Here is a 26,038-nt window from a genome sequence, read left to right as displayed (position 1 = left end):
AAAAACAACCAGGGCATGTGGAACTGTATTCTCTCTCCCTTGCACTCAAAACACTTTCTTGTTTCTTTCAGCTGCTTCTGTATGACCACGAAACTGAAGTCACATTTTTTTCAGAAAGAATACAGTGATGGATATAAGCTGCTGAACACAACGACTCTACTTTCAACTTTCTCTGAAAGAGGCACATAACCACTGTTGCTTAGGGGACACGCTGAATGTTTAAAGTGTCCCCTGGATATTATTAAAGGGTTGACATTGTTGAGAATGCTAAACAATAGTCTTAATTTAATGGTTATAATATTGCATGAATTTAGTTAGTAATGCAATACATTACTTCATTACAAGGAGGAAGTAATATATTACTGTAAAGTATTACTTTGTAATGCATTACCACCATCGCTGCTCAGCCCCTGATTGCTGGTGAGGAACACAGCTTATGTCCACAATGTATATATCATGTAATATATGATATATGAACCTGTTACATAATATGATGTTTTGTTGAATGCAGTTGGTGCCTTATTTAATTTGTTCTATTGACCTTCTCTCTGGGCTTAGACTGAGCAGTTGCTGGCATCCATTGATGTTTACTTGTTGTTTAGGTGAATGTCTTAACACTGGGATGTGATGTAATTATATTTTTAGTGCTTTTCACCACTGTGGTAAATGTATTCTATGTTGTGGGTGTGGTCCCCTTTGCCTCAAAAATCAAACACAGAACAACAGATCAATAATGACCCTCCACCTCTCCCCAGAAAAATGCTATATTGTAAGTGTAGTCAATGACATGCAGTAATCACTGCACATTATGCGTCAATATTGACTGCACATCTCATCGCCGCTGCTGTCTAAACCAACAGATTTACAGGACGGATTCATCTGGAACTGTTGAGAGCTACATGGACCATGTGACTGCGTAGTGGCGAGATCAGAGATAGACTAATGTCCCTCCCTTCTGCAGGGTGTAACATTTGTTTATGTTGTTTATTTGTTTAGGTTGGAGATGTTACAACACTTAAGTAAATCTTTCAATTTCGAAAATAGCTCAATGCTATTAGAAACTAATAAATGTCAGAGAAACAACTTCATAGGGCATTAACTCACTCTCTCTCTCTCTCTCTCTCTCTCTCTGTCTCTGTCTCACACACAAACACACACACACACACACACACACACGGTAACACTAACCTGATTGGTTGAGGCAAAGTCAAGGCCTGCGTCTGGTGTACCCAGGAACATGGTGTCCCTGTCCAGCTGGAGAGAACAAAAAGCAAGAGCAACAATGTCAACAAACTATAATGAAACACAGCAAACAGAGAACAGCCAGCAAGGAGACAAAGAGTGGAGATGGAGGTAACAGATTACTGGCTGGCAGCCAGTATCAGCGATCAGTCCACTCTCTGTATGCCATCTCCTTCAGACACTGAAAATCCTGCTAGTGGCCTGAGTGAGGACTGGTGAAGGTCTGGGCCCTGTTTTCCAGTAACAAACAGCGTTCAAGTGTTCTGATGTTCATTTTATATCCTTTTTTTATGACAGGCACTTGTTGCATGTAATTTCTTTGTTGTGAAACACTGTGAGCTGCCTTTCTTGCATGAAAGGAGCGATTCAAATTAAGTTTATCATTATCATTTTTGTTAACAGTCTTAGGCTTAAATTGTCGTCCATGTCTATGACATGGAGGCTGAGATGGGGTTATTTTATTGAAACTATCTGGATGCAAAATGATTTAAGATTTACAGGTTTTATAGACTGCTGTCAGCTACTGCTGTGTTGCAATTTCCTCTGAAACCCGTCACACATACAGGTGGGCAAGTATTGTTAGGGGGCCATGTGCAATTAACAAATGACTCCACCCACATAAAGTAATGACATCACTGCTGAAGGATACTGTGCAGCACAACAAATTCTAGCTTTTAGAGGGAACCTCATAGTATTACTTAATCAATGTGGGATGACAGACAATTAAATTAAAGCAAATAAATAATATCAAACAGGGTCTCCACACTTGTCATAAATCCCACATGCAGTATCAGTATGGTTTTCACTTTTGGGTGTCAGTAGATTTAAGGATATCAACTTTAAGATCTTCTGAAGACTTTTTAATTGAAATCAGCAGATCACCACAGTATCAAAAATGAAGTCTGTACATTAGAACTATATACAGTGGATACAGTAGAATATAAGCCATTCAGACAAATACAATTCAAATAGAGTCAAAGAGAGGTGCTGCTACGAAAGCAACACCAAATAAAACATTTCAGGGGGCCTCAGAAACTTCCTCCCTTCTCCTTGCTCCTTCACTGCATCTCTCCACTTTCTCCAACGTCCTTAAACTGTGTCCCAATTCCACAATATAACCCCTTCTACAAGCCCCTTAACCCACCCCCTCCCACCAGCCCAAGCCCAAACAAATCCCCATAGCTCAGATGATCAACACACCGTCTATCCATATACAAATACATTAACTTAGTGTTACATCCTAACAATAACTGTGTGCCTCCACCAACCAGTCAAGTTGCAGTTTATATCCATATCTCTCCAGACTCATAATATCTGTCACAACGTCTTTAAAGGAAATTAATTAAAGGTATCAAGTGTCTTTTTTGGTGAAATGGAAGTTATCACTATGTTGACATGTATGATTCCAGTGAATAATTTCCAGTGAGAAACATGCTGTCTTCTCTTAGAGACTGTTTTTCCAGAGGAGCACAGAGGACTGATAGAGAGCCTCATCACATGGAGCAACGACAATCACCTGAAGATCAATATCAGCACAACCAAAGAGCTTGTGTTGGAGTTGAGTTTCAAAGTGGACGCCAAAGATTCGTGTCACCAGTTTTCACAAATGTGAAATATGGTCAAAGTCTCCTCTTCTGCTCCTGAGTTATGTTGTTGAATAATGGGCAGGAAAGTGTTATTGCAGAACATTATGATGTCACAGTGAAGCTGACCTTTGACCTTTTGGATATAAATATCATCACTTCATCATTTTATCCTCTGAGACATTTCTGTGGAGTTTTGTTACAATTAGCGTATGAATTCTTGAGTTATGGCCAAAATGAGTTGTGTGTGGTCACAGTGACCGTGAACTTTGACCAATGACCACCAACGTTTGTGCCAGATTTGAAGAAATTTCCTCTAGGCGTTCCTGAGATATCACATTCAGGAGAATGAGAAGGACATACAGACGGACGGACGGCCTATCGTGCAAGTAAGTAACTTTCCAAAGTCACAGTTTGATTGATATCTGCCAGTGTACATGTCAGATAATTTCCTGTTAATACAAAACAGGAATTTTATTGCTTTCTTGTTTACTAACAGGACAAACTGTACACCGTGAAAACATATGTCATACAGCCCACAACGAATCCTATTACTATGAAGTGTGGACTTTTAACTTGTCCTTTGTCTCCTCCTTCCTCCATTAGCTTCGATCTGTCCCACACTACAGACAGCAGTGAAGAACAAAGGCTTGAATGTCACTGTGCATTTTACAGGTAACCAGCAGACAGCTGCTCATATCACCTTATCACATATTGACTTTAAGTGACTAGAAGCAGCCAGTGTACACTCCTTCTGATATAACAAAGGTTACATGTGTCCACTGTTACAATATAACATTATATACTGTCAGAAGACACGTTTTAGCCAACCTTTAATATTTAAATCGTTTTTCTTTTCTAAATGAAGCCTCCACTTTGAGACAATAATGCATCACAGACTTTTCCTGCCATTAAATCTTAGTCCACCTGTTTTTAACTCTTGCAGGTTTGTTTTCACACACATAAAGTCTTAGAACCATGTTGTTTTTGCATATTACTCTCTCTTCTTAATCTCTTTTTAACAAAATATCTATGTAAGCATAAAGTAAGGGAGACTGTGCATTTTTTTTTTGGCACAATTCTTTTTAAAACGACAACTTTGCTATGCTGACACAGGCTAATGTGAGATGTGCTTTTAGCTTTGCTGCCTCGCATATACTGTACTGCAAAGGTGATCTCATTATAACCACCCAGCTCCAGTTAAAAGAGCCATCTCCTCTCCAGGAGATGCAAGCAATGCTGAAACCACTACTGAGTAGACTCGAATGACTGATTTAAAGACATGATGTCGTGCTGGTGCTCAGCGCCTGGCACGGCTCTTTCACACAGACAATTCTTTGATTAATGAACAATATAATCAATCTAGAAAATAAATGTTAGTTGCACCCATGAATGAAAGATAATAAAAAATGCAACAGTGACCTATTGCACAGTGCTTAAATATGATTATATATACTGCATATATATTTAATATATATATGACTGTATAATAACTAATGACTGCTGTTGCAATCCAACATTTATTTACAACATTTTGTGAAGTATGTATTTTTAATCTATAGCAAGTCAGTTACATAAAGCTACTTTAAAGGGTATTCAGCATCATCTTCAGCACCACAGACAGCTGACAATAAGCAGCAATGTCACCCTTAAGTGAAAATTTTAGCGCATTCGTAGCGAAACTCTTAATGCTAAAAAATGCTCTTAACTTCTAAGATCAATCATTACCGTTATCAAGTGACAGTTATTTTCATTACAGATAAATCTGTGTTTTTTGATTGATCAGTCAGGTATGTGATCTATTATGTCTTTTAAGAGGCCAAAGTGATGTCTTCAAATTGCCAAGTGCCAAAGGACCAAAAGTATTCCATAAACAAAGACTATACTGAACATATAAAAACATTTTTAAAGCTGTAACCAGCAAATGTTTGGTATATTTATTGGATACATATTTATCAATTCTAATTATCAAAATGATTGACTAATGAATTATTCTATTGTTATCACTGTAGTCAAATGAAAGGTATTGAATGTTATGACTGTAGTAACCTGGCCAAACCCTACATCCCATACCAGGAAAGCAAAACAACAAACAAATACATATTTGACTCCATAAATCATATTCAAATAATTCATGGTATTCAGGGTTTGGCTGACACACACACACAGAAGAACATTTGAGCAGGTGGGTAGAAACAAAGCACTGTCTCATGTGCACACAGCCTCAAACACACAAGTACAAACACACACACACACCTACACACAGGTGCACAGGTGGACAGACAGGTGTAACTGCCCTATCCGTTTGCCAGCTGTTGGGTATTATGCAAATGAGGTATAGGTTTACAGAGTCAACAGAAAACCAAAACAGTGTTGTGTCACACACACACACGCACACGCACACACACACAATGTGCCTTATATAGAATAGAAAACAGTTAATTTTAAAGCTTGACACGCTACAGTTCTTCACATCAGATAAGAGAAACAGGAATGGTGAGAGCAGAGTGTGTCTGACTGTCTGATCTTCATTCTTTCTTTCTTGGAGCAAATACCGTTTTTCAGACATGAGAAGAAGAGAGGAGAAGAGCGGGCACGCTGACCTCAGCGTCAAATGAGCTTCTTCCATTTACCTCTGACAAGACCTGATACACCACATGAATCACACACACACATAAACGTACTTTATACATGCAGCGATGGAAAAACAGACGCATACGCTTCACACAGCATAGATGAACGAATACTGCGGAAAATAATAATACAATAAATACTTGACACAGTTTGGTGATTGGCTAATAGATTCAACCGTCAGAGCCAGTGTGAGCACATGCCCTCACCCTAACCTTAACCAGCTTCTCCTGCTCTGTGGTTTATGGTCTACCCTCAGGCCGATGCTGAAGTCCAAAGACTATAGGTGATGGATCAAGTCCATGGTCTGTATGGTAAATCTGATAAGTGGACGACCACTCAACCTCCTGAGCCACAGTCGCCTGTATCAGTTAAAGTAAATCACAAAAACCCCAAACCCAAACAGCAAACTACTTTGACGCTGATACATGTGGGCAAATACACTGACAAGCGCCACCCTAAACTGAATCAGGCTAGAAAAGATGTAGATGGAAAGCTAAGTGGCTAATGTGTTCTGGCTCCTCATAGGACAAATACAGCTCTCAAGCTACAGCAAGTACTATCAGAAGAGAAGAGAGGAGATAAGAGGGACAGAGAAAAAAAGCCATAAGGGAAAGATAGTGATGATTTCTTTTCAGCAGGCGCTCAGTGTGAGAGGCAGAGTGGATCCTTTTACACTCTTCATCAGTACTGGGAGGGAGGGAGGGAGGGAGGGTAGGACGTCAGACAGACGGATACTGTGGATGGGTGGAAGGAGGGACACTAAGACGGTCAGTGACTTCAGCTGCATTTATGCCTGCTCAACACTGATAGGTTGAAATTAAAATGAAATTATGCAGTTTCAAGCAAAACTGTCTTCAACGTTCAGAGTTTGTCATGTTGAAAGCATCGCTAAGGACACAGACACACAACTGTGTTTTGGTTCGGTCAGTTTGTGCCAAAATTGGAAGGATGACAGAAGGTTAACTGTGCTCCAAGATTCACTTATTCACATTGTCTTTCTTTCTGCTGACTAGTGACATTTTGTCAAGAGGCAGCTGTTAAGAAAACTCAATCTCTGGAGGTGACTCGTGTTATTTTTCAAGATGTGATGCAAACAAGCAAACTAGAAACAAAACTCACAGTTTGTCAGGTAAATGAAGGCAAGGAAATCTTCTAACTGTGCTGGCTTCCTCATGAACAACAGCAACGCTAGGTAGGTTCATCCGTTTTGATGTGCTGCGCTACAGACTCAACTTGAGACAAACACCACTGCTCTGTGTGCAGGTGATTAGGTGAGTCATGGCTGGTTTGCCATGTAACAAATGGTTCAGTGCTCCACTCAGTGATCCATGGAAGATGTTTTAGAGGATGCTGAATTTTAACACGCATCAAACTGACCAAGATAGTTGACAGTAGGGCTGAAAGAATTAGTTAATTAACTGAAAACTAAATATGTACCTATTTTGAAAACTGATTAATCTTTTCAGACCTTCTTTCAAAACAAAACTGGCAAACATTTGCTGGTTCCAGCTTCTTAAATAAGAGGAATTAAAGTGAACTGGAGATATAAGTTTTGGACTGTTCTTCAAATAAAACAAGTAATCCAGTGAATACATCACTTTCTTCAGCTGTGGGAAATTATAATTATAATTTTCTGACATTTCATAAAAAAGACAAATTGAAAAAAAACCTGCCAGATTTATCAGTAATGAAAAAAAAATAGCAGTTAGTTGCTGCTGGTTCACAGGAAACAGTAACCAAGGTTGTTTTGTCACAAACTCCAGGAGCCACTACCAGTGTGCAAATAAGTAAAACACAAATAATTGTTCAATTAAGTGTTTGGAGCATTATATGTATTTTTTAAATGTCATTTCCCACTAAAGTTAGGCAACACAGATTTATTTTCATCCAATTTGTCAAATATTGAGAGCTACCATCGACACAGTCACAACAAAAAAAAGCCACAGCGTTCTGCCACATACAGTATAACCCACACATGCTGTCACAAACCATCATAAATCATAGCTGTGTCAGGAATGGGAGGCCTGTTCTAGGAGAACATGAAACAGTCTGAACCACCATTAGCTCTTGCTTGTGCAATGGACTGGCCTCTAGTGCAATGCATGCATGTGTCATATCCTGTGATCTTCTTCGGGATGAGGTACCAGATGAGGTAGTTTAAGATGTTAAAAGATGTTATTTTTTAAAATGCCATGAGACCCAAAAAAGCAGTGCTGTCTTCACAGAGATAAGTCACAGCCAGTGCTTTGTCATATGTGAGGTTTAAATTCATTTTCCATTTTCTAAATAAATCAGGGTTGAATAGGTCACAGCTGAAGTAGCACCTCTGCCCCATTCTGAGCCAGGAAAACCCCTCCATTGTTATGCATGCTCTAGTCTGTGAAAGGTGTTGTTTTCACTTAAAACTGGTAAAATTTCCAAAGCAGAGAAATTACAGATTTCTTTTATTCATGTTTTATGGTATAATTATTACAGCTGTAACAATTAGTTGATTAATTATTAGTTGATTGACATGAAATTAATTATCACTATTCGTCATTTTTCAAGCAGCCTGTGGTTTCAGCTTCTTCTTTGTCACATACGCCTGCTAAACTGAATATTTTTAGGTTGGGAATGTTAGTCGGACCGAACGAGCAAACTGAGGACGTCGCCGTGCTTGGAGAAATTGCAAACTAATGGATTAATCATAATAATGACAGAAATTTGAAAGCCAGAGATTTGCTGCCACTCAAATAAGCACTTAAACATTATCTGTGGCTTGTGCATGTGTGTATCTCAAACCTTACAGTAGGAGAACTAAAGAGGATAGCAAGGTTTGTAGTCAAACCAAATTACCCTCTCTCTCTCCCCTCTTCATGCCTCTGTCTCTCACTCTCTCATCTCTGCTGCTCCTGTGTGTGTGTGTGTGTGTGTGTGTGTGTGTGTGTGTGTGTGTGTGTGTGTGTGTTTGTGTGGGTAAAGCAAAGGTTTGAATAACAAGCAGCCAGCTAAGTGGGTCAGGGTCGGAGGAAGGGGGGAGAAAGGGGGAGAGAGACTATTAGGATGACAGACAAGGACAAAGGAAAAGAGAGAAATACAGTGTATTAAGGAAAAAGGGAGCAGAGCGAGGAAGAAAAAGAAGGAGAGGTTGGGAGAAATGAAATGTTTGGTTGATAAGGAGAGCACTACAGAGGGGAGATAAAGGGAGAGTGATATGGAGTGAGGTGGGGGGGATAAAAAGACTGAGATTTACCCAACCGACATACTTCCAGATGTTGGTTGGGTAGTTAAATGAATAAATGTCCTGTAACAACAACGAATGTGCTCAATGACCATGCAGGCAAAATGTTTGCAGTGTTGGGCTGGACTTCCTCTTCAAATAAAGCCAGTGTCGTCTCCTCAGGTTGTGAGGGTATCTTTGTGTGAATGTGTCAAAAAGACACAGGGAAACCGCCGGAGACTCAAGGGTTTGGGTGGCGTGTGAAACTATGTGGCTCAACTGGACTGAGTGGATTTCGGTTGACTCTAACGTGAATTAGGGGACATAAATCAACTCACAAGTCTGTACAGTGAGAGACAGATGGAGGGAGAGAGAGGACTAATGACTTTGTGTTTGTGTGTGTGTGTTTGAGAGAGGCAGAGAGAGAGAGAAGGACATTCACACAGCTGGAGTGGTTCAGCTCAGCTATTGTTTATCTGTCTTATCTCCGTCTCCACGACAGCAGTATAAACCAAGTTTTATTGGATAAACTGTATCATGACTGTTAAGTCTAGATCGTGTCTTCGTAGGGTTATCACTGTGGATCTCCTACATGTGCGAGGAGGGAAATTCTACATTTCTTGAACAGCTGTTCAAGTGTAATTTTGTGTGTGTCAACCTGTCCACATGTAAAAGATTCAGATTTTTAGACATTTGGTAGGAGAGGGTGATTATGAAAACGGATGGGAGAGATAGTATAAAGTGGTCGAGTATGTTTCCGTGACTCAGATTTGTCACTTTCCTCTCCGTGTGAACCACTAAAAACTGTGTGACATATTTTCCAAAAGCATGAATTTACGCTTCATTAAGAACGAGTAGACCTTCTCCCATTTGATGAGACACTTTGAGCTGTTTTGGCACTGTGCCACCTGCTGTACCAGAGGAGAATGCAGCGTGTAGTATTCTTTCAGTCAACTTTACTGCCAACCTTTGATTTTTATTTGTTTTTAGAAAGGTTAATTACCAGAGGTATCTTATTATAAAAATAGTATAATACTAATAATATTAATGGAACCTGTATCTGCAACTGTGCAGAAACAGCAGGTTTAAACAGAATGAATAGACATGAAAAAAAACATTGATTTCAAACTATCAACATTATGAATGAAGCTTCAAGGCTTTTCCCAACTATTTGGTACAGTCCTACATCTTTGATACTAAAAACCGAGAATTTCTGTGACAATTTTAACATGCATTCTTATTCAACAGCTACCTAAGTCAAATAAAGTGCCAATGGTGGCTCAGAGAACTGAAGCTTCAGCCACATATTGGCAAAGTTGAGAGCTATAGCTTTGGTCCATAGCCTAACTGAATAAAAAAACTTACTAAACTTACTCACTGCTGTGACAACATACCTCAGTGACTGGATTGAACTCGCACAAACAGATTTACATGGCATGTACGAGTGATTTAAGAGAACTTTACTTGCCAGTTTTTTCTTGGGCATGAACAAAATTCCCGTCATGCAAGTCATGAAAACACAGTCTGCCTTCCTCCACAGAAAACACTAGTTTAACTTCATACACGGTTAAAACTCTCTCACACCAACACCTGCCACTGAGTCTTTATGCAGGGCTCTGTTCACGACCGTCCTCCATTAGAACAGCTGACACTGTAAAATCTCATCCCCTGACTGCCTCCCAGCTACGGGCTGGGTGATGCTAGAAAAGACCTAGTTCACACAGTGTGTTTTCCAACCTCGTCAAAAGTCTTTACGGTCGTTCTGAACAGGCAGAGTATCAATCTGGCTGTCACAGAGAGGGGGTCTTTCAGCCAGTCTCTCCTGGAAGACATTTATAGTGCTGCTCTTGGTTGTTCACATGAAAAGTGACAGAAATAGTTGAACGGACTAAAAGAAAAGAGAGTGAGAGCGAGGAGTTCAAACCCTGCTTACTTTATCCCTCCACACAGCTGGCCAATCGCAGGATGAGGTGGTTTGGGTGTTTTTTTGGTTTCTTCCTTCTTGTCAAAACATTTTCTCTTTGTTTCTGTCTCAGTATGTGCTAACCTGATGACATGTCATAGGCGGCTGCGTTAATACACTACATCTACTGACACTGCTAAACTTGTTATCTTTTCCACTTCTGAATCCTGACGGCGCTACCTGAGGCTCTGCAGTGTCATCTTCCTCTCTGAACTCTTCAGCAACATTTTTGTGAATGAAACAAGTCAGAGCAATTATCAGAGCAATTTGTGGGGCGTTGATTATGCTAATGATCAAATATTAGAAAAGCACACCTTCTCACGAACAGGTGGCATTTATCAAGTTAAGCAATTTACAGCAAGTTTGTGCAGATCAGAGTTTGTTTAATCTGATTTGAATCACTTGCATGAACAAACCGTGTAAGATGTTGAGACAAGATGTTTGACAAGAATACCAAAATGTTCTTGCATGAGGCCAAACGTCTTTCTTAGTACGACTGGTTAAAATCCAAATCTGGCATCTCCCACTACGTGCACTGAACAGAAGTAGCAGATAAATCACAGATGAGCAGGACTTTGTAGTCAAGATAAGTTTATGAACAAGGAAACAGGGTCAAAACAGACACGAGTTTACACATTTCAAATTTGACTTATTTATTTTAATCTACCCACGGTAATTAGCAGTACACCATCCCAGCTATCGTTGTATGATCGTGAACAAAAGCTGAGCGCTAAAGAAAAATGGACGGCGGCAACTCAGGAACTGATCCAATCTCTTCCACCACAACTTAATTGATCCAACTCATTGTCACTAATACAGTACACACACACAGAGAACAATGCAGCAATGATTGCAGTATGTGATTTGATTGCAATATGTTTGTTTTGGAAACGAAATCCTGATAATTAGTCTCTTCTGGCATCGCTCTATCTCCGCCCATCTGTTCCACTTGGCATCCCTCCACCAACCAGGAGTCCCTCATCGCTCCGTCCCCGTGATTCAACCAACTGAAACGCTTTCACATACACCAACACACAAGCAACAGTGCTGAAAGTCGCCCAATCATCAGCAAGCTTAAGGGGGGGGGGGGGGGGGGTTTGGTGGGGTGGGGTGGGGGGCGGTGTTGGCAAGGTGTTCAGTAGCAGCAGTGACAGCCAGCATGGACAGACGGACGGACAGATTGACTGGTTGTGTTCTGATAGATAATTAGATGAGATGCCGACACTTTGGCTGGTTAGAAAAAACTGTAGGCGGGGACAATGGGAGTGTGATACAGAAAACGAAACTCTGGGAAAGGGCCAAAGGATAGGATAGCTGTGGACGCACGGTAAATCTTTTTAAATAGCTGTGACTGAATTACCAAAATGCTGCTGATGTATCATTATAGCAGTCAAGCTGATTGTGTTCATGCGGATACATGACGAGCCTTTTAAATGTAGTGACAAATCCAGTCTAATTCATTTTTGTAATCCTGACTGACAGAAATTGTTCTTGAAAAATGGTCGTTCTGCCGTGAGGAATAGCAGAGTGTATCATCCTGTTTATGCCAGGGCTACTTGCCAGTGATCATAATATACAGTAAGTTCAGTCAGCCAACTCATGTGGAGCAGATTTATTATTACATGAACACAGAGTGTGTACCCCGCAGGTACACACACTAAGCCCAGTGCTGAGTGTGACGTTAATTGACTGTCAACCAAGGTGACTTAGAGGCAGAGCATACAGGTGGATGCTGGGGTGGAGGCGGGGTTTGGGAAATGCTATATAAGCGGCAGCGTTGTTTCCAAATGAGCTGCAGAGCCGCAGTACAAAGGTCGTTCTGGTTATATGCTGCACTGAGTAAAGTATGTCATGTGTGAATATAACAAGGCTGAAGTCGTCTCCCCCTTTTTTTCATAGTGTGCGATAATGTACTTTTTAAATACAAACTAATGTTTGTCGCTGTTGGAATACATTCATTTCCTACTCCAACAAGTAGAGGAAAGCCATAATCTGGTGAAGGTGAGACCCACTAGACGTAAACCAACTGCTACACTGCCCCCAAACTGCTTGCTTGCAGCTGTTGTGCTTGCAAGCTAGCAAGTACTAAGAACAATATTGTTAGCAAATATTGTGGAAATACGCAGCCTACGACTTCCTGTCCGACAGCTCATGTGACGCTGTGTCAAGCAGGACGTTTTTACAGGTCAAAGTAGGAAGAGCGCAGGTGTTAGTGAACAACACTAATGCTGGCTCTGTTCGGTCCAAGTATCCCAGTAAGTCATGACGGTGTGACATTGAGCCAGCGTGAACAACTGCAGGGCCCTGAAGCAGAAGCAGCATCATTCATTTTATTATTATTTATTATCTGTGATTTTCCTTCTGTCAAATGTCAAAATGTCTTCTGTGACAAAATCATGGAATAATGCTTTCCTGCAAAGTAATCTAAACTTCCTGTCTTACTGCAGTACATTGTCTTTGTCAGTTTTTTTGAAAATAACTATGGAGCTTGCAGGCAAATATTGCATAAATTTGCATAAAGTAAAAGTTTTCCCACTTTCAACCCCGATCTCGTTTTTTGTGTTGCTAAGCAGTCCTGCAACGCCTGCAAACCTACAACAAAATGAAGAGTGCAGACCCTGAAGTCACGCTGTGTTCAGTGGGTCTTCATTGTCTTCACAGAAACCAGCATCCTTCCAGCTACGAGTATAAAACAGTGATGATGACAGTACACCTGAGCCATGAACATATCTGAGTCTGAATGTCATACCTGCTGGACTGAGCGTCCTTCTGATATATGTACAATAATGACCTCTACCGAGTTTTGAGTGGAGGAAACACTCATAGGACACATCCAGTATTTTACTTCCTTATACTTGTGAAGACTTTGACCTCTATTGGGAATTACTCTGTCTCTCTTATTTCTGTCCTTCTGTGCTTCTCTACATTCTCAAATCTGTCCTCTGACTACTTTGCAAGTGTTTTGCTGCTCTCTTTAAATCTATATTCTCCTGTATTTTACTAAGGCCTACTTCTCTTCTCGCTGTTCTCTCTTCCTCTCTATTTGCTTTAGAAATACCTCACCCAGCTTTCACAATCATCATGTTTACATTAGGCCCTCTCTCTCTCTCTCTCTCACCCTTCCCTTCCTCCACTAAACGCCTTGATTCATCCCATCTCTGCTCCTCTTGTTTTCATTTCTTGCTTTCACAAGGCCAAGCGTTTAATTCAACAGTTATGTATTTAAACACCTGTGTACTTTCACTCAGATGCTAAAGTCACCTCATGATATCCAACGTTAAAATTAACTTTTGTATCAAATGAAATTGCTCCTGCTCACGTCTAAGGAGACTCATTATGAGCATCGTTAGACTGAACTGTGCATGTGCAACAGTGACACTAAGCCACAGAATCTGACTCTTTTTATGTTAAGTTGCTTTGTTAGCAACGTTAAAACAAAGGCAATAAATAAAAAAGGTGACTGATGTCAGTGAAGAGTTTACACCGTCCACATCATGTTATAAAGGTAAGGCAGAGGATGCAGTCAGTTTAACATTACATACATTTTCAAATGTCACGGAGTGATTCATTAGACCACCAAGTTTTACCACCATCTTCTGACTATGACTAGACTAGAACTTCATACTGTTCTGCATTGAGCTGAGTTTCCTAGATAGGCCGTCTTCTGAGGTTTCATCACAGTCATGCAGCCAATCATCTGATGATTGTTTTCTTGACTGATTGATGAATTGCTTGGTCTATAAAAACTGCCTATAATTATATAATTTATATTATTTAACAGTCTCAAACCTGAAGATATTTATTTAACTATAATGTTCAGATGAAGAAAAGCAGCAATATGGGAAAGGAGTCCAAGACAGTGTACAAGGTTCACATCCTGAATCCATGTGTGGTCGAGGCACCAAAAGCCCTGTTGGTTTAAGTTAGGGGAATACTGTGCTTTCTGTTTAATGTCAACTTAAATGAAAATGAACATTTTCTTGATACATTCAATAACATTATCTTGGCAGACAGATCACGAACAATATTTCCTCATTATGTTAAAAAAATATCTAAATAATAGCTGCAGCATTTTGAATGAGCTTTATTAGTATATAAATGTGATTTTAAGGATGTTGATCTCCTTCATCATTATGCTCATAGCTATCAGCAAGTCTAAAAAACAGTGCAATAGTTTTCTAAATGTTATTTCAGAGTAAATTCAGAGTATACTTTATGGCAATTATTACATGATTGGTGTAAGTAATACAAAAGATGCTTTTGGGGGGAAAGGAAACTAAATTCAGTTTTTTTTAGACAGCAGAGTTATTTCTGGTTATAATGGTTGTTATGCTTTTGATCATCACCAGCTATAAGTACTGTTTACCCAGCATTTTTCACTTAAAACTCAGGGCAGTCACCACACAATTAGCCAGCTCACAAATCACCATGAAATCCATTTCAATGAGACAAAGAACAGATTTACATCTATTGTGTACAAACAGCTACAGATGGAAAATGAATATTGTGTATCTGCCTTTCTTAAAGGCTCATTCAGATGCATTGAAATATTAGAAACCTGAAGTGCTGCAGTCATGTCAGATTCAAAACCAGCCAAGAAACTAATGCATGTCCCTGAAACACATCAACATTAGCCTTGTTATTACAGTTTGTACATCATGTAGTGAAATGGTGCCTTTTCAAAGGTTACTGTGCTGAAAATGTTCTCTTTTTAATTGAAATGGAAAATGTAGACCACCACTGGTGTTACATTTTTACATTACCACGTCTGGACACACCACTCCCCTCAAACACACACACACACACACACACACACACACACACACACACACACACACACACACACACACACACACACACACACACACACACACACACACACACACACACACACAGCCTCTCTCTCTCCGTCTTTTTTGCATGCTCTCTCTGTTCTGTTCCTCTTCTTTTTCTTTTCTGTCATTTTGTTTCTTCGGTGCTTCCTACTTCCTGCCTCGCTCCCTTTTTATATCTCCTCTTTCTCTTTTCTCTCTGTTCCCCCACACAGCAATATGATCTCTTCTATCAGGCCGACAGAGTCGTGAATCAAAAGACACAGAGAGAGAAATATAGTACAAACCTTAGTGGCCCCACCCCCACTACTCTCTCTCCCTCTCCCTCTCTCTCTCTCATCTACAACATCCCTACCCCCAACAACTCTCCTCTGTCTCTCTCTTTCTCTCTCTCTCTCTCTCTCTCTCTCTCTTCAGTCCCTACCCCCAACAACATTGCTTGCTCTCTTTAGATCCCAGCCTCTATCTTCCATCTCTCCCTCCCTTGCTCTGAAATGACAACACAGAGCAATACAGTATGTTTCTGTGCGCAGGGCATTTCTCCACACTGTGTTCGAGTGTAAAAGCAGCAGGTTGGTGTACAGCACTATGAGTTCAGTCATTAAACATAAGGGTTAAATATAACACAGTAAATTACAATAATCTAGACATTAATGTGATGTTCCACCCATGCCCAGCATCAGCATGTACTGAGGTCAGAGGTCACAGTCAGCTGTAGAACTGGTGGAGAATCAGATGTTGCACTACATGCTGTATGTATACACATCTACTCCACCATGATCGTCATAGTATAGCAGTATAGTATATAAGAAATGAATATTTTCTGTTTTCCAAGAACTTTTTGGAGCTGTCTCTCCACAATTCATTTTAGTTTTTCATAGCTGTAGGTAGCATTTCCACTTTGCACGTGACACTGTGGCCTCCTTCACAAGGAGGCACAATTTAAGAAAGCCATAGTTACCCAAAACTTGGTTAAAATCAGTACGTCACATGAAACTTGTAGCCTTTTTCCAAACACATGTGCCTGGCTTGGCTTGACTCTGCTTGACTCAGTGTCAGCCCAGCACAGCAACAGGGCTACCTGCTTTAAGGTGTGTCTTTAAACAATGACACGCTGGAGTCAACATTCAAAAGAAGCGCCTTCTTTTCTGACGTTTAAAAGCAGGGCCCTCTTTAGCGCAGTGTACCATTGCACTTTGCAATGGCTGTTGATAGCCAGCTACTACCATCCTGGATTTTCAGGCTGTTTTTATGATTTTGCTTGGCGTCTACCGCTTATTACATGAAAAACAGAGACGGCATGATGAAATGTCTGGCAACAGCAGCGGGGGCTATTTAACCATGTCGCTGAATCGTCACTAAATAATGACGAAGCCCATCTCGCGTCACAGCGACCCGGTCAGAGGTGGGAGGTGATTGGGCGCGCTTTCGCCCGAAGGAGTCGGGCGCGACTTGGCGCATTTAAACTGGTAACGGACATGCAAATCAATGAGGCATGGTTTGAAAGTGTCAATGGAAAAGGCCAGTACAATGGTGCCCCTTATGCTTACTGGTAGAGGGTCACAGCATTTCTAGTTAGGGCAAAGTTTTTTAACCACATCACACTATTGTTGCTGAGGGGTTAAACAGAGGAAAAACTGCCAGTCAGTGACGCGGTGAGGGATCAGTTAATAAACGTGAGCAGGCAGGGTAGGATCACACAGCCGGCCTGTGTTATCAATCATCAGGTTGTAGACCAGCCATCAGTGATTACAGTATATTCTGATATTACTCAGTCCACTAAGTCTATAAGAATAAAAATCAGCCAGCAAAAGTGATCTGAAAGAGGGCAGTAAGCCACTTCAGTGCTATTTCGGTTTACACCCTGCACCGTCTCTGTCCTGATGGCACACAGAATATTCTGATTATGTTCCTTCATATGCTTTAGCAATACAAATATATTTAGACGTCTCCATCTCCATGTACAGCATGACTGCAGCTTGTCACAGTTTGACAGGAAAAACTAGCAAAATGGTGGTTAACTAATTTAAAAAGCATATTTTAACATTGTTTCTTTTTTTATGTGTGATAGAAATGTATTTTTAATTGTTTATCTGTATTAAACAGTGGGAGAAAATACATAATTGCATTTTCCTATCCTAACAGCAAAATGAATGTGTTCCAGTTTATTGTCTGAACACTGAAGAGAGCTTAATAACCTGCCTAATCACTGCGCTCATCAGCCGCAACTAGTCAAATAATTAAGCAATTCATCACTGTCAGATGAGCATGATCTCACTGTGTCTGCACCCAAACACCTTACTCTGACAAAACAACCCTTTACATACTGATAGATAGTCCTACATCGATTAAATAGCATTTTATGCCCATCCTGCATACGACTTGCCTTACAGCAAGACACTGGATCCCTACAGGCTCCAGCTGTGACTCTGGCCCTGACCTTCGACCTTGATCTGGACAGAGAAAGACAGCAGAGCTTCCCAGACACCAATTAACTTGAGTATCACAAGACAGAAATGAGGGGCGCTGCTGTGGATTCCACGAAATATGAACAAATTCAAGCATACCTCAACATAACACTGCATGTTTTTCTCTGAATTACTTGCCCTGTGTTTCATTATGGCCATAAGGCTTCTATTTGTAGATATAATGCATGCTAAAACTTAATTACCTTCCAATTACCAGTGGTGGAGTTTTAATTAGAGGTGTCATTACGTCACTGACAACATACTCGGGGTAAGATTACAGCCTGTGTGTCCTCCAGTGAGCGGATGTGATCGAAAGAAATGAGTAACACCGGACTGTAGTCGCCTTCAATAGCTGCGTTCATAACTGGAGCCTAATAAAGCAATTAATTAGCACTTAATTGGCAGGGCACGTGGACAGGAGGTGGCTATGGAGATGAAAACAGGCCAGCACAAACGTGGTTTTCATCTCGGGGCCATAGTAAACTGAAGTACAGGCTCCTTCTGTCCTTGCTTACCTTGTTGGTCCCAAAAGCCGGGTCGGGGTAGGAGAGCTGCCCCAGCCTGGTGTGGTCTGACGCGGCCAGAGGCTGAGGAGGAGGCGGGTACACGGTTACATCCATGGCTGAAAATACAACATCCACTTCGCCCGTCCTCGTCTTCGAGCTCCTTTCTTCTCCTTTCCCTGCGTCTGTCACAAACCACTGAGGTGAGCTTTCACAAAGTTGGAAGGTTTTTGGCGAGAGAAACAGAGAAACAACAGCGGTCCAATGAGACTGCTCTTTTTGGGGAGAAATGAAGGTTTTAAGAAGATAAGTCGGTTAAATAAGCCTGAAACCGATATTCTGGAGTCAGTGAAGTTGAGGTTGGTGCTCTCCTCTTCACACCGGCTTCCAGGCTTCAGTAACTGCTGCCGTGGCTGGCAAACTTCCCGGTGAATCAACTTCTTCAAAACCTGACGTTCAAACAAACCTTCAGAGGCGGTGCTGCACTTTAAGACGCGTCGTGGTCGGCTATGTGTCCAGTGGCGACAGGGGGACGTGGTCGGACCCTGTCTGTCCCTGGCTGGGACTCTGTGTTACGATACTCCACCGCCGCTGCTGCCGCTGCTGCCGCCGCGCGTGTCCTCGGTGCTGTGGTACCTCGCGGACCGCTCATACAAAGAGCTCCCGCGTCAAGCTAGCACGAGGCAGCTACGGCGAACCCGGAAGTACGTTTTCTTACCAAATAAAAGCGCAGATTCTGACAGGATAAAATGGGAGCATGGAAACGACAAAACCAGGACAGCTTATTCGCAGATTCGTTCACGAATCCTTACATTTACTACAACCAGAAGCTGTGGCGTTGCGGAACCGTCCCCAGTGAGCAATTTTATTTTGAGAGAAACCGACATATCTGGAGGAGCCGAGCAGCAGCACGTGCTCCATCTAGAGGAGAAGGCAGTGTCAAAAGGTCTGACCAGGTGTTTCTGTAGCCTGAACAAACGTTGTCGTTGTGGGTGAAAGGGTGTTTCAGTTAAAGGGATGAATGAAAGTTGTGTAAGCCAACAGTAAACATTCAACAGAAGAAAAAAGAAGAAGAAGAAGAAAAGACATTATTGGTATGTGTCCTGGTCATTGCGCTGCTGCTGCATGTGACCTGCTCTCTGAACCACCAGGTGCATTGTGTATCAATTGGTCTTTGGCAATATGACCAGTTTCTAACAGTTGGCTACACTATCAGCAAATAAAATCTAGTTTTAAGACCCGACTTGTTTGAGTTGTGTACAATCAAATTACCACATAAACCAGTCTGCAGGACTTTGAGGTAATATGGTACATACACTATACACAGACCGCTGGAGGTTGTGGGGGGGTTCAGCAGGGGCCTAATAGCAATTTCTTTCAGGGCCACCTAACTGGTTAGTCCAGCTGGGCCTCATGCTATCTTGTGTTTCAGTTTGACATCTTTGCAGCTTTTCAGTTCCTGAATCCTACATAAGTTTCCGCTCAGGGTTCAGAAGTTGTTTCTCCCCCTCCCCGAGGTTGTTCAGCCCGTCAACAACTCTTTGTGCAAGCTATTGTTTGACTTCCAGCACAGCAGATTCACTGACAAGGAAGCCGAAGGTAACCTCTCTAGGCTCTGTCTCTCCTTCTCTCTCTGAGCTTGGCTTGGGTCGTGGAACAAGAGCCATAATCAACAGTCTTCCAGTCCGTTCCAGCTTTCTCCATACAGCACCGAGCACCGAGGAGGCTGCTGAAGACCCATTTGTCCATTAAACTGGAGCTCCACGCAGTTCGGCCCGTGGGTGCATCCTTGCTCGCTCCAACATTGAGATTAACAAGAGCAAGCTGTATATGGTTCTGAATGGACCTAGCCAACTACATCCTGCTGCCATGAATGCAGGACTCACAAAAAAACACCTAATGATTCCAACCAATGATGTAGCCGAGACTGATGTAGCCAAGGTATGACAAATGTGTGATCCAATGTGGCATTAATGGAGTCTGCGTCCAACAATTTGTTTGGCTTTCCAACCTGCTTCATGCTGTGATTAGCCAGCCATGCAAGGTTGAGATAGGAGCCAGTATACCAATATACCAATATTTAAACAATATTGAGCCTTTTTTTTGTTGTACACATGATCAAATAGATTCATGTTGACATATGATGTAATACAGGTGATTATGAAAGGTTGGTTCAGCCAAATTGTCTCATGCCTCCCTAACCATGATGAATAAGACAACACTGCAAGGTGTTTTCTGTATGATGACCCGACCGGCAGGATTCGAGCAGAATTTCAGGGTGTAGTTACCCTTCAGCTTTATTTGATGACATCCTGGGTGGACTATGTTGTTGTTTCTTATATTTAATCTACGTAGTTTGGATGTATTCCACTCAAACCACTGTTTTTGCCTAAGTAGATGTAAAATGTATAAGCTCCTGTGCAGGAGAATATTATTTGCAGAAAAAGGGACTCACAGGAATTCAAAATAGCAAACAAAAAAAGCCTTCAGGCTGTAGGTTAAATCAGCATTGTCTGGTATCTTTTTGAGACAGAGAAAAGGGAAGTCCATATTTTATTTTGTTAAAAACATCAAGGCTAGCTACTCAAGTGTGATCCTTGCCAATGTACAGTTATACAATTAAACATAACTGATTTGTGTCTTGTTCATTTATTTAAGTAATGCTATAGGCCCAAATTCAGTCGCACGATTCAAAAGTAATTTAAATAATCAAATGAACTTAGACAACAAGATAATCCATCAATGATCGAATGGGAGGAGAGACAGAAGATGAAGCAATGAAACAGGTTGTGAGTATTTGAGAGACAGAGAATATTCAATACAGAAGTCGAACGAATGCTGTTTAATGACAGAACAACACATTTCCATTATCTCGAGATAAATACATGTACACAGTTGCACATAAACAAAGAGACTCTCTCCCACCCACTCTCTGTATCTCTCACACACACACATGCACACCTCACTGATTCACACACATACTGTACACTTTAACAGATGGTCACACACATTAAAATCCACTCACACACATAAAGTACCTGCAGACATACTGATAATTATACTCTGTATAGTAGTAACACATCCACACATTCCCTCATATATGCATATCTATAAGGTCCAAACACACAGGCACATTTTGCAAACATAACCATGGCACACAAGTACATAAAAATGCACATACACGCTGCAGAGTTTATATACACACACACAAAGAGGTATCATAAAATGCATTTTCTCTTTCTCATGCATTCTCAAACACTTTCTCTCTCTTACACACACACACACCACAAACCAGCCCACACATACTTAGAGAACATACAGTGTGCGATCACCCATCCCCCACTTACACACATACATATATGCACCCCTCCCCTCTGAAAAAGGCATAATTCACTTCCACATTCTCCTCCCCCACACACAGCTCCTCTCTATAAAACTCCACACACACACACACACACACACGCACACACACACACACTAAAACCCATGTACATATGCACTAAACCAATCAAACACACATGTACATTGAAATACATACACACACACACACACACACTTATATAAACACAGGCACAACATAAACACATATACACACCATTCCTGTGTTGCACCATGCATGTCAACATATACATATATAGTCCTTGTATATATAAAACACATGCAGCAAACCAACACACACACACACACACACACAAGCACCCCCTGCCCCCCACCTCTCTCTATACCTCATAGTGTTCTCAGATTTCCATGCATGAGCTTTCCAACATATATGATGGGTTGAAATAGTTAAGCAGTGTAGCATTTGAATGATGTGTGTCTCTTCATGTCGGGGGATTACATTATAGATTCATAGCACAGCAATCCACTCCTTGGTAGAAACAGGCAGCCCTTTAGGTATTATAGCTTTACAGGGTGAGGGAGAAGATGCAGAAAATGTGAGGAAATCAGCAAAAAGGAGTTTTTTAAGCAAACTGCTGGGTAGAGAAAGCTAAAATATTCAACAATGTTTTGAGATTTTTCTAATGTTTTCCTTCTGGGACAAAAAGCAACTGTAATTTCATATCAAACAGGGTTTCTGAGACGCTGTTCTGAAACTGGAACTTGAGAGTTCTGATTTGAACGTTAAAAATTGTTTGCTTGAGTTATTCAAAACCTGGAAATGAATATGAAGCTATTAGACAGCTGTGGATCATCTAAGTGTCTGTCCTGTTGTTGCATCAGTATTTACAGTATCTTATGTAAGTGTGTCTCCATGTTTTTTTATGGCTGCACCTTTCCAGCAAATGGAAATATTCTACATGTTTTTCCAGCATTTTATACTCATTTGTCCAAAACTCAGCCTGACAGATGTGGCATATTTGGATGCTCTGGGATCTCCACTAGAATTTAAAACAATGTCTGGATGCATGAAGTTGTAATGGCAGAGCAGCAGCCTGTTCTGTTGGTTGGGCACTCTTGCAGTTGAACAGAATAGTAGTTTTATGCCATATACGGTGAAAGAAATAACGTTGTCTTGAGTTTATAACCACCAGAAGGGTCATAACAGTCAGATATAACGTCCCTAATGCACACCACATGCTGGATCACTTTCAGTTCTGTTCTGCTACACTTCACCGTGCACCCAATTCTCCTGTAATTTCCAAATAGTACTATTAAAACATCATTAGACTAACGTAAGAACTGCAGCTGCTGCAATTCAGCAGTTAGGAAACGGATTAATATGGTCACTATGATCAGAGTTCAGACCAACACACAGTTTCCAATGCACCCTGCTCCACATTCGCTCAGCCATTTCTGAAAGGACGTGTGAAATCTGACTTTCATGTTTGAGTGCAGAAAATTAGGCAATTGAGAGAATTGTAGGATTCTAATATTTGGCCTTTTCAGTAAAAAATTATTAGTTGCTTTACCTCAGCCAGAGCCATCACTGGGGGTTAACTAGCCACCTGGTGGGACTGGAGTTTCCTGGTGCACCTGTGGTGATTTTAATGTGCTCTGTATTTTCACATGTCACAATAAGAAGCATAAATGATGGCTGAATTTTGCTGCTTCAGTTTCAGGGACTTGGTACTGACCAGTAAAGTTTCCTTTCTAATGTAGAGCAGAGTTGTAAAAGAATTAACAGGAAATCTGCAAAAGAAAATGGATGTGTGTTTCTATCTACTCCTGCTGGTGGCGATAATTCTCCAGTGCCACTGAACCATTGCAAGAGAAGTGGACATAATGAGATGACTTCACTGAAAGAGCTCCAGCCAAACCTCAAAATGGTGGAAACCCATGTGGAAAACGTGGTGGCAGTATGACGTTTCTGTTTGTTTCATCTGAGGAAGGCATCGCTCAGCACAGATCTGATGCTTTTGTCTGCCTCCATTGCTCCATGCTTCTCATCAGTGGAAGCTTGAGTGAGTCACATACCAAAGTAACTGTCACATGTTCAGTCACATGTACCGGCTCCATTGCACTTTGTCACATTTTGTTTTTTATGCACTAACTTTTCCACTTCAGCCAAGTTTTTAAAGTTTTTCGACGTGATTTTTCGACTATTTAAAAAGTTTCCAGGTTATAAACGTGAAGTGCAGTGTCACCAGTTTCCCACGTCATTCCTCATCCCTTTCTCCACTCCGTACCTGTCCTCCCTCCACTGCCATTATCAAATAAAGACATAAATCAATCATGTAAAAAAATAATTACTCAACATTTAGCCAGACTCTGTTTAGGTTCAGTTGCTGCAACCTCAAATCGCAGCAATTAATAACCAAGACACAAGTTGCATTTCCACTGATGTGTTTTTATGCACATTTTTAATGTGTAGATAAAAAGTTTGCGTGGAAAAAACAGACCACGACAGGGAACACAAAGATTATTTTTCCATAAACGCGGGTCTATAAATAATTCTTCACTAGCTTTCTCTTGACATCTTTATCAAGAGAAACTGACCTTTATCACTTTGGGTATACCTGATTGTCCCTCTCTTCAACAGCCTCAGGAGAGGAGAGCTGGACTAGAGGCTGTGAATGAGCTGGTGTTTTAGGCTGGTCGCAGTGACACAGAGGTGCACACGGTGCTGAGACTTCTCTTCAATGAGCACTGAGTGACTGATGTATGAAGCCACTGCTGTCCCTCTGTGTTTCTCATGCTGTGGCTGTCATAGCTGCTCCCTGCCCCCACTGAATTTCAATTATCAACATGTTTCTCTAAAATATACTGAGAGGCCTTCAAACCCTTACGTTTAATGGCTGAAATGTTTCTTTACGCTGTCACCTTGTAAATCAGAGAAAATAAGGTACTGTCAGGAGCTGCCAGACTCAGATCAGAGATTTCAGCTGGGACCAGAGCGCCTGTGGGCTCATCTACAGCTCTGCTCTGATATAACCAGCGTGTAGCATGACCTTCAGTATCGTACTGCATTCATTTTAGCCTGAGCGCAGAAAAAGCTTGCCTCACCTAGAGCCTTGTTAAAAGCCTGTAGATGGTCTGACTGCTGATGTTGTCCCATTGGACTCAGCCATTAACTTGGTGATTATGTAATTATTGCCCACAAGAACGGTAGCCACAAGACCTAAGTCAGGCCAAAGAAAAAAAATAAAATGTTTTAAAGGAAAAGTTCAAAATATACAACATAATAATTGACAAATACATTTATTTGCTTCTTCCCAAAAGCAAGATGAGAAGGCAAATATGATTTGCACAGAAATAAACCAGTGCATACTTTTTGCATTGCTTTTTTAATTACATTTTTTATTCATTATTTTATTCCTTAATTAAATCGCAGCAGTTGAGTGTGTGGGAGAAAGAGGTGCAGCAAAGGTCCCTCGCCGGACTTGAACTTGGGACGCTGCAGTTCTTGTTTTAGTAAAACTAAAGCACAGGAAAAAGAAAAGCACAGTAATGCTGTTAATCAACCTCCCACGTTTCTTTATTCTTTTACCTGCGTTACATTTTCACAAACTGTGAGCAATTTGAGCAATACAAAGAATTTGTAGCAAACAAACGATCAAAATGATACTACATTATATCCACTATTAATATTCATGCAGACATAACTTGCAGCCGTGACGGCCCTCTGCTTCTGCTCGGGGCCGCTGCTTGTGTAGGCAGAGGTTGTATTCATGTAACTGGGTGCACCTGGCTAGTCTGTGCAGGATGCATTTAGGATCATCTACCCCCCCCTTTGTCTCTCTCACTCCATCTCTGGCTCTCCCCCTTGCTCCACCCACACCTTTTAGTTTGGTTTGCTTGCACCTATTTTTTGTTTTCCACCATACAACACTACACTTTCACACATCCACTCCACTGATCTACTGACTGACTATTTCATACATTTAGTCAGGTCCAGTGTGCAGGATTTAGTGGGATCTGTTGGCAGAAGTGGAATATAATATTTAGAGTTATATTTCCATTAGTGTGTAATCACTTGAAAATAGAATCATTGTGTTTTTGTAACTTTTGTAAGAATGAGCTCATGACATCTTCAGAGGAAGCTGGTCCTCTTCCATGGAGTCCACCATATTGCAGCACCATGTTTCTACAGTCAGGAAAGAGTAATAGAAGTTTGAGTCTGCCTGAATATTTTTTGCAAATAGATGCCTGTATCTGTAAATATCCCTATTAACA

The 26,038-nt window shown here is 41.1% G+C and overlaps 1 protein-coding gene across 1 annotated transcript in view; it reads right to left on the bottom strand.

Annotated features, from left to right (window-relative positions):
- The window catches only part of tox (thymocyte selection-associated high mobility group box), a 46,524-nt gene extending 27,501 nt beyond the window's left edge, over positions 1-19,023 (bottom strand). The window contains exons 1-2 of the mRNA XM_041949616.1: positions 18,437-19,023; positions 1,189-1,254 (exon numbers count right to left, since the gene is read on the bottom strand). Of these exons, the coding sequence (XP_041805550.1) occupies positions 1,189-1,254; positions 18,437-18,541 (171 nt within the window). The 5' untranslated portion in view covers positions 18,542-19,023. The remainder of the gene's footprint in view (positions 1-1,188; positions 1,255-18,436) is intronic.
- Between the last annotated feature and the right edge of the window lie 7,015 nt (positions 19,024-26,038).

This window comes from Chelmon rostratus, chromosome 12 (genome assembly GCF_017976325.1).
Source record: "Chelmon rostratus isolate fCheRos1 chromosome 12, fCheRos1.pri, whole genome shotgun sequence".
Classification (NCBI taxonomy): domain Eukaryota; kingdom Metazoa; phylum Chordata; class Actinopteri; order Chaetodontiformes; family Chaetodontidae; genus Chelmon; species Chelmon rostratus.
The sequence above is the reverse complement of the archived record's forward strand: the minus strand, read 5'-3'. Positions and strand labels throughout refer to the sequence as shown.